Below are 17,666 nucleotides of genomic sequence, written 5' to 3'. Positions count from 1 at the left end.
TGCAGGTAGAACACACAGATCACCCTCACCAAGAGGAGGGCCATGCAGGTAGAACACACAGATCACCCTCACCAAGAGGAGGACCATGCAGCTAGAATATACAGATCACCCTCACCAAGAGGAGGACCATGCAGGTAGAATATACAGATCACCCTCACCAAGAGGAGGACCATGCAGGTAGAACACACAGATAACCCTCACCAAGAGGAGGGCCATGCAGGTAGAACACACAGATCACCCTCACCAAGAGGAGGACCATGCAGGTAGAACACACAGATCACCCTCACCAAGAGGAGGACCATGCAGGTAGAACACACAGATCACCCTCACCAAGAGGAGGACCATGCAGGTAGAACACACAGATCACCCTCACCAAGAGGAGGGCCATGCAGGTAGAACACACAGATCACCCTCACCAAGAGGAGGACCTTGCAGGTGTTTCAGGTTCCTTTTGCCATATGCTTGGTTAGCCCTCCAGAAAAAGTATTCATATTTTCTTCTCTTAAGAAGCCAAACAGTCCCCGAGCCTAAATGAATTAATGAGACAGCTAACCGAGGGTGAATGGGCCGGTGTGAGAGGCAGACGCTAGTGAGGCTATTTTAAAGGGCCAGACTATTCCCCAGGCCTGGGTACTTGTGTCTATACATTATGATATAAGCCTCCCAGTGTGGACCAGTGACAATGGCCAGCCTGTATAGCAGCCTCCGTCACAGAGTGTGTTTAAACTTCAGAAACCACCAGGTTGCGTTTACACGCGGTCGACACACCCCCGCGCACACACACACAGAAACGGACACACACACATACGTGGCTAAACGCATACGTGCACACTCTCCATAGACAACCCTCACTGAGCAATGTTTGCGTTAACCAAACAAACCTGTGTCTTCAGCCATTTATTTTCAGCCTTACAGAGTTTTTTCTCTCCCTCTCTTTTTTAAAAGTGCACATCTGCCAATGGTTTGTGAATCAGGCGGCTAAATTTACCACCTCGCGGTTAAACATTTTTATTCCTGGTTGTTTGGTGAGTAAATTTGGGTTGTTAGTGGGGGTTAAAGAAGGATGATGTTTAAACCCTTAAATAAATACCCACCACACCTTTTACCTGCTGGTGGAAAACCATATTCAATTCATTCATTCATTCATTCACTCACTCACTCACTCACTCACTCACTCACTCACTCACAGGGAAATGTGGAAGACATTTTGTTTATCCTAACAGGTGAAAAAAGTAGAAAGGCACATATGTTTACACACCAGGCATTTCTGTCCCCTCCTGTCCTATGCTTAGACATGGGCCGATTCCTTGTATATATCAAAAGTAAATACTCTCTTGAGTTTACGTGAGTGCATCCATGCCTACTATACATCGATGAGTGTCTCAGAAAACATGTCCTGTGTGTGTATGCTATAGTCTGTTTGTTACAATTTGTTTGTTAGTATTTCAAATGATTTGTTACTCAATGTCTGTATCTGTTTATGCATGTCAAGATCTGAGCTACATCTGCATGTTTGTGTGTATGTCTGTGTCTGTGTTCCTAAACAGTCCCTCTGTCTCTCTCTCTCTCTCTCTATTCATCACCCAGGTGAGGAATGTGGTGAATGATGCGGGGGATGTCCTGGAGTTCAGGGACCGGGTCATCAAAGCCTCTCTGGCCCACGGTCACCTAGTGGTCACCACCTCTCTCCAGTGCTATGTCTACAGTGCTACGAACTGGAACACCCCTCTCATCTTTGACCTGAAGGAGGGGACTGTCAGCCTCATTGTACAGGCTGAGAAGTAAGTCTCTCTTTATCCTTCTGTCTCGCTCTTGTTATGTCACTCCTCCCTCTCTTAGTTTTTCCCATCTCATCTATCTCTGTTACGTGTATCTCTCTGTTGCGCGTATATCTCTGTTACGCGTATATCTCTGTTACGCGTATATCTCTGTTGCGCGTATCTCTCTGTTGCGCGTATCTCTCTGTTGTGCGTATCTCTCTGTTGTGCGTATATCTCTGTTACGTGTATCTCTCTGTTACGTGTATCTCTCTGTTACGCGTATCTCTCTGTTACGTGTATCTCTCTGTTACGTGTATCTCTCTGTTACGCGTATATCTCTGTTGTGCGTATCTCTCTGTTGTGCGTATCTCTCTGTTGCGCGTATCTCTCTGTTACGCGTATATCTCTGTTACGCGTATATCTCTGTTGCGCGTATATCTCTGTTACGCGTATCTCTCTGTTGTGCGTATATCTCTGTTACGTGCGTATATCTCTGTTGCGCGTATATCTCTGTTGCGCGTATCTCTCTGTTACGCGTATCTCTCTGTTGTGCGTATCTCTCTGTTGCGCGTATCTCTCTGTTACGCGTATATCTCTGTTACGCGTATATCTCTGTTGCGCGTATATCTCTGTTACGCGTATCTCTCTGTTGTGCGTATATCTCTGTTGTGCGTATATCTCTGTTGTGCGTATATCTCAGTTACGCGTATCTCTCTGTTGTGCGTATCTCTCTGTTGTGCGTATCTCTCTGTTGTGCGTATCTCTCTGTTGTGCGTATCTCTCTGTTACGCGTATATCTCTGTTACGCGTATATCTCTGTTGCGCGTATATCTCTGTTACGCGTATCTCTCTGTTGTGCGTATATCTCTGTTGTGCGTATATCTCTGTTGCGCGTATATCTCTGTTACGCGTATCTCTCTGTTGCGCGTATCTCTCTGTTGTGCGTATCTCTCTGTTGTGCGTATCTCTCTATTACGCGTATATCTCTGTTACGCGTATATCTCTGTTACGCGTATATCTCTGTTGCGCGTATCTCTCTGTTGCGCGTATCTCTCTGTTACGCGTATCTCTCTGTTGTGCGTATCTCTCTGTTGCGCGTATCTCTCTGTTGCGCGTATCTCTCTGTTGCGCGTATCTCTCTGTTGCGCGTATCTCTCTGTTGCGCGTATATCTCTGTTACGCGTATCTCTCTGTTACGCGTATCTCTCTGTGGCGCGTATATCTCTGTTACGCGTATCTCTCTGTTGCGCGTATCTCTCTGTGGCGCGTATCTCTCTGTTGCGCGTATCTCTCTGTGGCGCGTATCTCTCTGTTGCGCGTATCTCTCTGTTGCGCGTATCTCTCTGTTACGCGTATCTCTCTGTTGCGCGTATCTCTCTGTTGCGCGTATCTCTCTGTTGCGCGTATCTCTCTGTTACGCGTATCTCTCTGTTGCGCGTATCTCTCTGTTGCGCGTATCTCTCTGTTGCGCGTATCTCTCTGTTGCGCGTATCTCTCTGTTGCGCGTATATCTCTGTTACGCGTATCTCTCTGTTACGCGTATCTCTGTGGCGCGTATCTCTCTGTTGTGCGTATCTCTCTGTTGCGCGTATCTCTCTGTTACGCGTATCTCTCTGTGGCGCGTATCTCTCTGTTGCGCGTATCTCTCTGTTGCGCGTATATCTCTGTTACGCGTATCTCTCTGTTACGCGTATCTCTCTGTGGCGCGTATCTCTCTGTTGCGCGTATCTCTCTGTTGCGCGTATCTCTCTGTTGCGCGTATATCTCTGTTACGCGTATCTCTCTGTTACGCGTATCTCTCTGTTGCGCGTATCTCTCTGTTGCGCGTATATCTCTGTTACGCGTATATCTCTGTTACGCGTATATCTCTGTTGCGCGTATCTCTCTGTTGCGCGTATCTCTCTGTTGCGCGTATCTCTCTGTTACGCGTATCTCTCTGTTGTGCGTATCTCTCTGTTGCGCGTATCTCTCTGTTGCGCGTATCTCTCTGTTACGCGTATCTCTCTGTTGCGCGTATCTCTCTGTTGCGCGTATCTCTCTGTTGCGCGTATATCTCTGTTACGCGTATCTCTCTGTGGCGCGTATATCTCTGTTACGCGTATCTCTCTGTTACGCGTATCTCTCTGTGGCGCGTATATCTCTGTTACGCGTATCTCTCTGTGGCGCGTATATCTCTGTTACGCGTATCTCTCTGTGGCGCGTATCTCTCTGTTGTGCGTATCTCTCTGTGGCGCGTATATCTCTGTTACGCGTATCTCTCTGTGGCGCGTATATCTCTGTTACGCGTATCTCTCTGTTACGCGTATCTCTCTGTGGCGCGTATATCTCTGTTACGCGTATCTCTCTGTTACGCGTATATCTCTGTTACGCGTATCTCTCTGTTACGCGTATCTCTCTGTGGCGCGTATCTCTCTGTTACGCGTATCTCTCTGTTGCGCGTATCTCTCTGTTACGCGTATCTCTCTGTTGCGCGTATATCTCTGTTACGCGTATCTCTCTGTTACGCGTATCTCTCTGTGGCGCGTATATCTCTGTTACGCGTATCTCTCTGTTACGCGTATCTCTCTGTGGCGCGTATATCTCTGTTACGCGTATATTTCTGTTACGCGTATCTCTCTGTGGCGCGTATCTCTCTGTGGCGCGTATATCTCTGTTACGCGTATCTCTCTGTTACGCGTATCTCTCTGTGGCGCGTATATCTCTGTTACGCGTATCTCTCTGTGGCGCGTATATCTCTGTTACGCGTATCTCTCTGTTACGCGTATCTCTCTGTGGCGCGTATATCTCTGTTACGCGTATATCTCTGTTACGCGTATCTCTCTGTTACGCGTATCTCTCTGTTACGCGTATCTCTCTGTGGCGCGTATATCTCTGTTACGCGTATATCTCTGTTACGCGTATATCTCTGTGGCGCGTATCTCTCTGTGGCGCGTATATCTCTGTTACGCGTATCTCTCTGTTACGCGTATCTCTCTGTTACGCGTATCTCTCTGTAGCGCGTATCTCTCTGTAGCGCGTATCTCTCTGTTACGCGTATCTCTCTGTAGCGCGTATCTCTCTGTTACGCGTATCTCTCTGTAGCGCGTATCTCTCTGTTACGCGTATCTCTCTGTTGCGCGTATATCTCTGTTACGCGTATCTCTCTGTTACGCGTATCTCTCTGTGGCGCGTATCTCTCTCTGAGAAATTAAGATAATTTATTGCACCCAAATTGGCCATTTTAATTTATAGGATTCATATAATATTAAATTAATATAGTACCTAACATCCGATTTGGACCAAACCTTTTTTTCAAACAATGAGTAAGACATGAGGAGTACAAAGACATGGTCAAAAGACACACATGGACCACCCACACCACACACCCTACTCCAATCCCACCCCAACAACAACTATATAGTATCTGTTCTGTATGTCTGACAAGTAGTATGTGGCTCTGAGTAATGTTTCTTCATGCTATGTAATGTATTCCCAGTGAATTTGGTGGTGGCTTTTGTTCCCTGTTCAGAGAAATTAGTCATTGCATTTTGTATTATCTTGGCTCCATCTTGCAGTTTATGCTCTCCTCTCTACCATTCCCACTCTCCTCTTTGTTGCTCCCTCCTGCTTCTATCACCCCTCTCCATCTCTGTCCCTAACCCTTCTTTCTATCACCCCTCTCCATCTCTGTCCCTAACCCTTCTTTCTATCACCCCTCTCCATCTCTGTCCCTAACCCTTCTTTCTATCACCCCTCTCCATCTCTGTCCCTAACCCTTCTTTCTATCACCCCTCTCCATCTCTGTCCCTAACCCTTCTTTCTATCACCCCTCTCCATCTCTGTCCCTAACCCTTCTTTCTATCACCCCTCTCCATCTCTGTCCCTAACCCTTCTTTCTATCACCCCTCTCCATCTCTGTCCCTAACCCTTCTTTCTATCACCCCTCTCCATCTCTGTCCCTAACCCTTCTTTCTATCACCCCTCTCCATCTCTGTCCCTAACCCTTCTTTCTATCACCCCTCTCCATCTCTGTCCCTAACCCTTCTTTCTATCACCCCTCTCCATCTCTGTTCCTAACCCTGCTTTCTATCACCCCTCTCCATCTCTGTCCCTAACCCTTCTTTCTATCACCCCTCTCCATCTCTGTCCCTAACCCTTCTTTCTATCACCCCTCTCCATCTCTGTTCCTAACCCTGCTTTCTATCACCCCTCTCCATCTCTGTTCCTAACCCTGCTTTCTATCACCCCTCTCCATCTCTGTTCCTAACCCTGCTTTCTATCACCCCTCTCCATCTCTGTTCCTAACCCTGCTTTCTATCATCCCTCTCCATCTCTGTCCCTAACCCTTCTTTCTATCACCCCTCTCCATCTCTGTCCCTAACCCTGCTTTCTATCATCCCTCTCCATCTCTGTCCCTAACCCTGCTTTCTATCACCCCTCTCCATCTCTGTCCCTAACCCTTCTTTCTATCACCCCTCTCCATCTCTGTTCCTAACCCTGCTTTCTATCACCCCTCTCCATCTCTGTTCCTAACCCTGCTTTCTATCACCCCTCTCCATCTCTGTTCCTAACCCTGCTTTCTATCACCCCTCTCCATCTCTGTTCCTAACCCTGCTTTCTATCATCCCTCTCCATCTCTGTCCCTAACCCTTCTTTCTATCACCCCTCTCCATCTCTGTCCCTAACCCTGCTTTCTATCATCCCTCTCCATCTCTGTCCCTAACCCTGCTTTCTATCACCCCTCTCCATCTCTGTTCCTAACCCTGCTTTCTATCACCCCTCTCCATCTCTGTCCCTAACCCTTCTTTCTATCACCCCTCTCCATCTCTGTCCCTAACCCTTCTTTCTATCACCCCTCTCCATCTCTGTCCCTAACCCTTCTTTCTATCACCCCTCTCCATCTCTGTCCCTAACCCTTCTTTCTATCACCCCTCTCCATCTCTGTCCCTAACCCTGCTTTCTATCATCCCTCTCCATCTCTGTCCCTAACCCTGCTTTCTATCACCCCTCTCCATCTCTGTTCCTAACCCTGCTTTCTATCACCCCTCTCCATCTCTGCCCCTAACCCTGCTTTCTATCACCCCTCTCCATCTCTGTCCCTAACCCTGCTTTCTATCACCCCTCTCCATCTCTGCCCCTAACCCTGCTTTCTATCACTCCCCCTCATCTTTATCTCTCCATCTCTCCCCTTCTCCTCTTTATTTTGGCTCCTTCCTCAGACACTTCCTGTTGGTGGATGGGACGGGGGTGTATGTGTTCTCCTACGAGGGCCGTCTCATCTCCACGCCCAGATTCCCCGGCATGAGAACAGACATCCTCAACGCCCAGTCCGTTTCCCTTAGCAACGACACCATCGCCATCCGGGACAAGAGCGATGAGAAGGGTGAGTGGAACGCCAGTCGAGCTGTCCCTTCACTACCACAATACAATACCAAACTTCATTGTCCACACAGCGGGGAGAGATTTGCGCTTGGCCTCTTCCCTCAAATGACATTTACAGCTGTTAAACACATTGAAACATCAGGAGCACTTTGTCAACAAGAGGATTACACTTCACCAGGAGATAAAACGCTGGAGAAATAACTCGAGCATGACTGGAACAATGACCGTTTGTAATCAGACTCTCTCTCTCCTTCCTCCCCTGCCTCTTTTCTTTTCCTCCAGTCATCTTTCTGTTTGATGCCCTGACGGGGAAAGCCCTGGGTGACGGGAAGCCCCTGACTCACAAGGTGGGTGATTCACCAACCAACACACACCAACAGTCAGTCACCGCACACACTACACTCTCCTGTTAGTGTGCACACACCGACCTGAGACGTGTCTACGTCTTAATCCCCACTGTTACATTGAGCAACCTGTTAGGATTGGGGGAGGGTAAGCTGATCCTTGATCTGTGCCTCAGGGTAGCTGTGGGACAGTGTGAGAGTACGTGTGGTGGGTTCCAGCGACACCAACAGGCCAGGGTGAAAAGGTCAGGGAGCCAAGGGGAGAAGGCAGAGAGAAGAATTAATGGTGTTGAGGAAAAAACAAGAAACTTGATAGTTAAGAGGGACACGTACAGATTGTGAGGAAACTGGAGTGAGTGCATGTGTGTGAGAAAGAGATGGAGGATGGAGAGAAAGGGGGAGGGTTATGGAGTGAGAATAGGATTGAAAGGGATAGAGAGAGAGGGAGTGAATTAGAGAGGGAGAAAAGGAGGAGAAGTAGCCAGGATCAGTAGTTACTGTTTGTCAGCATGGCTGTCTCTGCCAGCACTCCACAGCTCCAAGACAGAGGAGCACTGCACTGAAGCCAGCTGGCTCTGACACACACACACACACACACACACACAGTCGCACATACAGTCACACACACACTCCTGTTGGGGAGTATGGGCCAGGAGCTGTGGGGTCAGACTGCTGGCACCCCCCCACTTGCCTCCCCCATTTCTCCCTCCTGGCTCCTCTCTCCCTCTTACCTCTTTCCTCCACATCTTCCCTCTGAGTCGAGTCTCTTCCCTCTGATCTTGGCTCAATTGTTCCCTCCTAGACCTCCTGTGTACTCAGGGCTGTACTGGGGACTAGAGAGTGTGGAGGAGGAGAGGAGGGGGCCTGTGATTTGGGTGATCATGTGTTGAGAAGAGATGTGTATCAAAAGACACTATTGTAAATGTATGTGTTATGGGGACTGGTGGGGTTTGACACTGGTGGTTCAGTTAGCCCTGTTAATGTGAACCAGGTCTCTCCCACACAACGTTCTGCCTCCCATTTCACTGTGTGTGTGTGTGTGTGTTCCAGATGGAGGTGGTGGAGATAGCTCTGGACCAGTGTGGCCCGTCCAGCGATAGGAAGATTGCGGTCATAGACAAGAACCGTGACCTGTATCTGACCGCTGTCCATCGCCTCTACAGAGAACACAACATCTGCAAGATAGGTAGGGGGGGGGGATAGATTTCAAGCTGCTTTGTGTTGTAAGCACCTAAAGCCTACCAGATAGATAACGTCATCCTTCTTACCATAACCCACATGCACTATGGTCTACACACCATGTGTTAGAGGTTATGGTTAGTTATTCTGAGTGTTGTTAAGCACCTAAAGCCTACCAGATAGATAACGTCATCCTTCTTACCATAACCCACATGCACTATGGTCTACACACCATGTGTTAGAGGTTATGGTTAGTTATTCTGAGTGTTGTTAAGCACCTAAAGCCTACCAGATAGATAACGTCATCCTTCTTACCATAACCCACATGCACTATGGTCTACACACCATGTGTTAGAGGTTATGGTTAGTTATTCTGAGTGTTGTTAAGCACCTAAAGCCTACCAGATAGATAACGTCATCCTTCTTACCATAACCCACATGCACTATGGTCTACACACCATGTGTTAGAGGTTATAGTTAGTTATTCTGAGTGTTGTCAAAAAGACGGTGTTGTCTGTCTCTATTCTGTCCTATAGGCACTATGGTCCATACTATGGCCTGGAACGACTCTGCTAACATCCTGTGTGGTATTCAGGACACACAGTTCACCGTGTGGCACTATCCCAGTGCTGTCTTCACTGACAAGGACCTGCTGCCTAAAACACTCTACATGAAGGACGCCAGGTAACGTGCACGCAAACACGCACACACAAAACACTTCCCCATTATCGGCAATAAAAGGTCATGGATCGTCTTCATGTCAGATGTGTTCATGTTGTGTAAAAGCCGTTGATGAATCACTGAAGAGATTCCTGAGTGGCTGCCCTTAGGCTCAGTGGCTGTCTGTACAGAATGTATTTATGTGTCTATCTGTCCCCCTCCACAGTGAGTTCAGCCGTGCGCCCCACATCCTGAACTACGTGGGGACCCAGGTGACAGTGCGTCGCTGTGACGGCTCGTTGGTGTACAGCAGCGTGTCTCCCTACCCTGCCCTGCTGCACGAGTACAGCGCCTCCTCTCGCTGGGAGGACGCACTGCGCCTCTGCCGCTTTGCCAAGGTAACACACACCTGACAGGAGTGGCAACTGATAGGGGATGTTCCCTGGTGACTCCCTGGTCCTATGTAGCACAGAGCACACATCATATTCAACTCCAAATTTTGTACAAAACACATCTTAAAAAACTCTTTACATTATGCTGACAATGTAATAATTGTCTGGAATATGCCAGTGTCAAGCAATGTGTAACACCAGGCCTGCTGTCTCCCTGGCCCTGCTCCTACCCTACCCAGGAGAGGGGGCTGATCTGTGCCCTGAGCCCTTCTCTTAAAGCCAGTTATTTAGAATAAATGGTGTAATTAGCGGCCTGTAATTGCTAGCACATTGTGGGCTGCAGCAGAGCAGTGCAGGGCAAGAGGGACCAGAGAACCAGAGCCCGGGTCCCAGGGGAAACACTCAACCCCGAGAGGGGCCACAGGTCTGGGCCCTGGGGGGGTTGGTGATAGGGGGGTTAGGGGCCTGAGGGAATATTGAATGGGATTCCTCCAGGGTTCTTGTGTTCTGATAGACCTTATGGCTTCCCCCCACTATAGCGTGGGAACAACAGTCAGCATGGGGACTCACTGCCACTCTTTGACAGTGAGGTGTGTGTGTGTATTTGTCTCAATGTCTTGTCTCAGTGTCGGTGTGTCAAATTTCTGTACTCATGTCTGTCTGATTGTTTCATGTCTTTGTCCGTGATGTTCCTCTGTTGGTGTCTCGCACCCCCTCACTGAGTCTCTGTGTACTAGACCTCTGAGGAAGAGGTGAGTCTCTCTCTCGTTCATTTAAATCTTTCCACGTCTCTCTTTTACCCCTGTTCTCGTCTTTGTCAATCTCCTCTTGTCTTCTTCCTCCTATCCCTTACTTTAGTTCTGGTTTCTCTCCTCATCTGTTAACTCCTCCACCGTATACAGTATGGACCATATACACACATGAAGATATTGACTGGATACTTCAAGAGAACGTAGTCCTTCAGTGTGTGTTTGTTGGTTGGGGTTGATGTCTGTGTGCGTGCCATGAATGAGTGTGTGTGCCCACTGCCCATGTGTGTTTACTTTTTAGTTGGTGTGTGTTTGTCTGTAAGATGGTGTATGTAAATGACGTGTCCTGGGCCTTGGCATGGTGAAGGGTCCATGACGGAGCCACTGGAGTGGAGCTTTTAACGAGACACGGCCAGCAGCTTTTAATTAGTTTCTAATTAGCTTGGGTGACACCATTTACCGTATTTAACCTCCCCAACACACACACACACACGCAGCCAATCCCTGAACCCCAACCCCAGTGAGAGCCTTCACAGTGTGCGCTGCATGGGTTATGATGCAATAACCACAACCCTGGAGAAGGATGGCTTGAGGGGACAGGGGAAGGGAGAGGGGGGTGAAGTGGGTAAATGCAATACCTTCAGAAAGTATTCATACCCCTTAACTTATTCCACATTTTGTTGTTACATCCTGTATTAAAAATGTATGTAATTGTTTTGTTTTTCTCACCAATCTACACACAATATCCCAGAATGGCAGTGTTTTTTTGTTGTGTGCAAATGTATTGAAAATGAAAAGCATAAATATCTCATTTACATAAGTATTCACGCCACTGAGCCAGTACATGTTGCAATCAACTTTGTCTTTCTGGGTAAGAAAAGTCTCTCTGGGTAAGTCTCTTAGAGCTTTGCACTTCTGGATTGTACAATATTTTAAAAAAAATAATAATAATTCTTCAATTCTGTCAAGTTGGTTGTTGATCGTTGCTGGTCACCCATTTTCAAGTCTTGCCTGAGCTTTTCATGCTGATTTAAGACAACTGTAACTAACCCACTCAGGAACATTGTTTTGTCTTGGTATGCAGCTCCAGTGTATATTTGTCCTTGTGTTGTAGGTTATTGTCCTGCTGAAAGGTGAATTTGTCTCCCAGTATCTGATGGAAAGCAGACAGAACCAGGTTTTCCTCTAGGATTTTGTCTATGATTAGCTCTATTATGTTTCCTTTTATCCTAAAAAAAAAACCTCTAGTCCTTGCCGTAACCCATAACATCACTATGCTTAAAATGTGAAGAGTGGTACTCAGTGATGAGTTGTATTGAATTTGCCCCAAATAACGCTTTGTATTCAGAACTTAAAGTTCATTTCTTTGTCACATTTTTTGCAGTTTTAATTTATTACCTTGTTGCAAACGGGATGCATGTTTTGAAATATTTTATTCTGTACAGGCTTCCTTATTTTCACTCTGTCAATTAGGTTAGTATTGTGGAGTAACTACAATATTGTTGATCCATCCTCAGTTCTCTCCTATCACAGCCATTATTATACTCTGTAACTGTTTTAAAGTCACCATTGGCCTCATGGTGAAATCCCTGAGGGGTTTTCCTTCCTCTCTGGCAACTGAGTTAGGAAGGACACCTGTACCTTTGTAGTGACTGGGTGTATTGACACAACATCCAAAGTGTAATGAATAACTTCACCATGATCAAAGGGATATTTAATGTCTGCTTTTTGTTTATTTTTACCCATCTACCAATAGGTGCCCTTTGCGAGGCATTGGAAAATGTCCTTGGTCTTTGTGGTTGAATCTCTGTTTGAAATTCACTGCTTGACTGAGGGACCTTACAATTATCTGTATGTGTGAGGTACGGAGATGAGGTAGTCATTCAGAAATCATGTTAAACACTGTTATTGCACACAGAGTCCATGAAACTTATTATGTGACTTGTTCAGCACATTTTTACTCATGAACTTATTTAGGGTTGCCCTAACAAAGTGTTGAATACTTATTGACTCAAGACATTTCAACTTGACATTTTTTATACATTTGTAAACATGTCTAATAACATAATTCCACTTTGACATTATGGGATATTGTGTGAAGGCCAGGGACACAAAATCCAAATGTAATCCATTTTAAATTCAGGTTGTAACACAACAAAATGTGGAAAAAGTCAAGGGGTGTGAAAACTTCCTGAAGGCACTGTATGGAAGAAGGAGCGTCACCCCTTTTAATAGCCACCCCTCCTCCTTCCTCCCCCCATTTCTGGTAAGGGTTTGGTCTTTCGTGGCCGTGTGGTTTTTCCCGGAGTGGGAGGAGTTTTGTGGGGAAATCCTGTTAGCCAGGTATGGAGGATTAGCCCGTTGTGGATACTTTCATGGCACTGAATTGTTGTTAACAGACACGCGTATACACACACACACTTGCGTAAAGATTGACACAAGCATGCACACATGCTTAAACACACACACAGATACACACATGCTGATAGGCCTGTACACAAACAACCATGCTGTACACAGTCACACAAACATGGGCAGCCCAGCAGTGTGACTAAATCCCAAGGCAGGCTCTAACAGTGAGCCAACACCACAATGGACCACATCGCTCCTCTGATTGGAGGAAACTGTCCCATCTCTCTCTGACCAGCATTTAGTGGCTTTAGCAAAGGATGATTTCGTTGTTGTTGTCTTCACGGTTTTATGACCAATGTTTGTCTTAATGAAGGATTCAGATGAGATGACAGGATGCATGAGGATGTTGTTCTGGGCTTTGCTTTCAGCGATACTGTTGAGTGTGACTGTAAGAGTGAATGGGAGTAACATTATGTCTGTGTGCGTCTAAGTACATCTGCGTGGCCTGAATGAGTATGATATCAGAATCACACACGGAAGTCAGATCACAGGGTGTGTGTGAGTGTGTTCTGTGACACTAACGAGGCCTGTGTTGTGAGGATGAGCAGACTGGTAATGGGAAGAGTGTCCCTGTAGAGACGCCAGTGCAATGTCCCTCCCGTCTCTCTAATAACACACAGCCCTCTTCTCTCTCAGTGCCCTGTCCCTTTAATGACCTAGGGGAGCAGGGCTAGACTAGCCCCGCTATGCAGGGCCTGTGGTCAGGGCTGGGCCACACGCTACGCCCCGGCGCCACCACCAGACTGTCAGGCTGAACAGCAGTTCCACCCCACCACCCCATATACCCTTGCTCTATGGCACTTTTTAAAATATATTTAACCCTTATTTTACCAGGCTAGTGTGTGTGCTCGTGTTTATTTATGCTAACACAATGTGTGTATGGCAAATGTAATTTCCTATTTTCTTAATGTCTGTCTCCGTTCCTATAGGACCAGTCACTGTGGGCGTGTCTCGCTGGCATGGCAATGGCCAATAGGGAGTTGACGACAGCAGAGGTGGCCTACGCTGCCATTGGAGAGGTAATCCATCAATCACTCAAATCTCACTCTTTCCTTTTCTCCTCCACATGTATACAGGAATGGAAGTAAATGTAATTCTGTTTTTCCATATTTCTCTCCCCTCTGTCGCTCTCTCCAGGTGGATAAGGTGCAGTATATTAACTCTATAAAGGATATGCCATCTAAGGAATCTTCAGTGGCCCACATGTTACTGTTCAGTGGTCATGTCCAGGAGGCTGAGGCCACTCTGCTACAGGCTGGCCTGGTCTACCAAACCATACAGGTCCACATCAACCTCTACAACTGGGACAGGTCTGTTTGTCTCTGAATGTCTGTCTGTCTGACTTGTCTTTCTGCCCGTCTGTCTATGTATACTTACATATGCGTTACATATGCGTCATCTGCCCTCAGGGCGTTGGAGCTGGCAGTAAAACATAAGACCCATGTGGACACAGTGCTGGCCTACAGACTCAAGTTCCTGCAGGACTTTAGCAAGAAAGAGACCAACAAGAGGTTCATGCAGTATGCTGACGGGGTAGGATATGTCATTGCTTTTGATATAGTGACCACTGAGCAGCAGTAGTTGAAAAGACTTCTTCTCTTCGAACCCAGACAGTATTTTGTTACAAGAGGCAATGTGCCCTTTCTGTCATACTATGCCTCATTAGACTGACCCACTTCTCTAATCTCTCTCTCCATCAGGTGGAGGTGGACTGGGAGAAGATCCAGGCAAAGGTAGAGATGGAGCTGGTTAAGGAGAGAGAGAAGGCTGCCACCACCTCTGTCAGGAGCAGCCTGGCCTCCCGACGCTGAGCCTCAACCCTACACCTCTGACTTCATCCAGGGACCAATTGTACATAATATTTTCAAATGTTCATTTATCAAACATGGTTAGTGTTATTTTTGTGTTTGTGTTTTTTTATATTGATATTTCTTTTCTTCAATTAACTTACATGCCTTATTCTCTGAGAATGTACATATGTAGATGTTTAATAAATACATATTTAGCAGATCGGTCAACTCTCCTGACATATTTCTATCTCCTCAACTGCTATTTCAATTCAATGCAGTCAGCCCCAGGCCAGTCCATTTTTAACCAGTAATCATAGATGTTTAGTGTGTGTTTGTGTTAAGTATTACAGCTTTAACAAATATTCTCTGGCGGTGTGAAACTGCTTGTCAAGCAGCTTCCTCCCCTGACAGAGGTCCAGCCCATCATTAGACCGTATCAATCTCCACTCCCAGCGCGCGCTCTACCCCAGCGCGCGCTCTACCCCAGCGCGCACTCTACCCCAGCGCACACTCTACCCCAGCGCGCACTCTACCCCAGCGCGCACTCTACCCCAGCGCGCACTCTACCCCAGCGCGCACTCTACCCCAGCGCACTCTACCCCAGCGCACTCTACCCCAGCGCGCACTCTACCCCAGCGCGCACTCTACCCCAGCGCGCACTCTACCCCAGCGCACCCCAGCTACCCCAGCGCGCACTCTACCCCAGCGTGCACTCTACCCCAGCGCGCACTCTACCCCAGCGCGCACTCTACCCCAGCGCGCACTCTACCCCAGCGCGCACTCTACCCCAGCGCGCACTCTACCCCAACGCACACTCTACCCCAACACGCACTCTACCCCCAACACCCACTCCACTCCCAACACGCACTCTACCCCAGCGCACGCACTCTACCCCAGCGCACGCACTCTACCCCAGCGCACGCACTCTACCCCAGCGCCCCAGCGCACGCTCTCTACCCCAGCGCCCGCACTCTACCCCAGCGCCCGCACTCTACCCCAGCGCCCGCACTCTACCCCAGCGCGCGCACACACTCTACCCCAGCGCACGCACTCTACCCCAACACACACTCTACCCCAGCGCGCGCGCACTCAAACACCGCCCCAGCAGGGAAGCCAGGAGCATCAGGATGGATTCTTGATTACAGAGCAAGACTGAATCATTAAGTTCAGACTATCTGACACCCCCTTCTCTTCATGTCCTCTTGTTCTCTCTTGCTCTATGTTTTTCCATGCTATAAACTCCTGGTCACTCAGGTATTATCAGAAGTACAGGCTAGAATGACCTCCCTCCATCCTTCCCCAGTTAACTGGCCGTTCTTGTCTAGAGTAAAGTTAGAGGGGGACGGGTAGCTATGATGCCAGTGGTAGTGTGGAAGCTCTCCAGTCATCTCTGACCCAAGAGGAGCAGCACTCTGTATCAGCCAGGAGTCAGGTTTCACATGTTACCACCAGAACACACACCTCAACGCACGTGTTCCCTGAACTCTTACACAGGTATGATCAGACACACAGCACACAGGTATGATCAGACACACAGCACACAGGTATGATCAGACACACAGCACACAGGTATGATCAGACACACAGCACACAGGTATGATCAGACACACAGCACACAGGTATGATCAGACACACAGCACACAGGTATGATCAGACACACAGCACACAGGTATGATCAGACACACAGCACACAGGTAAAACACACAGACACTTCAACAAATACATACAGACCCAAAACACACACCCAGTCATACACACGGACATGTCCAAACCAAGCTGCTACTACTAAAGCTCAGACACTGACGGAGCATAATGTAGGATTTATCAGGAGCTTAATGCACATTGATCTGGCCTTGGTTTCTCTGCTTTTTTTTTACCCACTAAGGCATTGATTAACTGCTCCATTGGCATAATCTGTTGTTAGATACCCAGAATTACCGTATATTGTCTACTTTTCTCACTTTCAGGTTGGGCTGTTATAAACACCCCATAACAATGGTCTGGGTTTCCAAAACATCCCAAACATTTCAATACTTATGAGGTGTCTTGTCATGATTGTGGACACAACTACACAATACTTTTACCTCAAGCCAGAGCAATGTACTCTAACCAGTACCCCATGGGCTCTGGTGCCACTAAGTTAAATATGGTGGCAGCAAGTCATCTCTGCAACCTGTCTCGTTATTGTATTCAGATCCCCATTGAGGGACTCCTCAAAGTGCAGGATTTTAGAGTTTTACTCCATCTGATTAAACATTAATGCTGGAATTTCTAGAGGATTGGAGCGTGCCCTTGGCCCCTGAACCCACAGCCTGAGTGCAGAGGACTTGTAGAGTCTGCCTCCACTGCAGAGAGAGAGCGAGTGCCTCAGAGCCAAAAATGTGATCTCTACTGTTAAATCACAAATTCCAGTAATGCCATATCTGTATTGTGTCACTAAAACGTACTGCGATGTGTAATGTGTCTGCATCTTGTGTCATTCCCTCCATCCATCCATCAGTGGATTTAATGCTTTTTGTTGTGTGTATCCACCAATTTCCTCTGAAGGAAATCCATCAGTGTCCAAAACACAATAGGCCGACCCTGTCTGGACGGTATAGGATTACGCTACAGTCAGACAAACTAGCTTTCCCATTATGGTGATCCATAACGGTCATGGCCAGGAATCCCTGTTGAAAATGATGGAATTATTGAGACAAGGAAGTCTGGCTGAAGCGCATACAGTATTTAACATACAGTACAAGTGTGCTGACATCGCTCCTGTAACCCAAACTCCTAACGAGTATCCTTTAGTTTCTCATTGCTTGTCCACTCTTATGCACTTCAGATAAACCAGTTAGCTCAAGTGATTGGGCTCTTGGAGGGTTGGTGCATCTCAACGGCCCACTGTTCCACAGAAAGACTAATGATAAATGTTCTCGCCCATCCTACTCTGGATCGGCTATCTCAGTCTGCAGCTCCAGCTGCCAGCCTCTTTATTCTCGCCCATCCTACTCTGGATCGGCTATCTCAGTCTGCA

General features: G+C 47.5%; 1 protein-coding gene across 2 annotated transcripts in view; it reads left to right on the top strand.

The window, feature by feature from the left end:
* Positions 1-14,869, top strand: part of ift80 (intraflagellar transport 80 homolog (Chlamydomonas)) — a 68,393-nt gene extending 53,524 nt beyond the window's left edge. For both annotated transcript variants that reach the window (XM_042296088.1, XM_042296087.1), the window contains 10 exons: positions 1,588-1,781; positions 6,959-7,122; positions 7,404-7,468; positions 8,516-8,651; positions 9,181-9,328; positions 9,531-9,702; positions 13,787-13,876; positions 13,995-14,167; positions 14,267-14,390; positions 14,558-14,869. In XM_042296088.1, coding sequence (XP_042152022.1) covers positions 1,588-1,781; positions 6,959-7,122; positions 7,404-7,468; positions 8,516-8,651; positions 9,181-9,328; positions 9,531-9,702; positions 13,787-13,876; positions 13,995-14,167; positions 14,267-14,390; positions 14,558-14,668 — 1,377 coding nt within the window. In that variant the 3' untranslated portion in view covers positions 14,669-14,869. The remainder of the gene's footprint in view (positions 1-1,587; positions 1,782-6,958; positions 7,123-7,403; positions 7,469-8,515; positions 8,652-9,180; positions 9,329-9,530; positions 9,703-13,786; positions 13,877-13,994; positions 14,168-14,266; positions 14,391-14,557) is intronic.
* The last annotated feature ends 2,797 nt before the right edge of the window (positions 14,870-17,666 follow it).

The sequence above is a fragment of the Oncorhynchus tshawytscha genome, linkage group LG13, assembly GCF_018296145.1.
Source record: "Oncorhynchus tshawytscha isolate Ot180627B linkage group LG13, Otsh_v2.0, whole genome shotgun sequence".
In the NCBI taxonomy this organism is placed as follows: Eukaryota; Metazoa; Chordata; class Actinopteri; order Salmoniformes; family Salmonidae; genus Oncorhynchus; species Oncorhynchus tshawytscha.
Note: the sequence above shows the minus strand (reverse complement) of the source record. Positions and strands in the feature narration are given on the sequence as shown.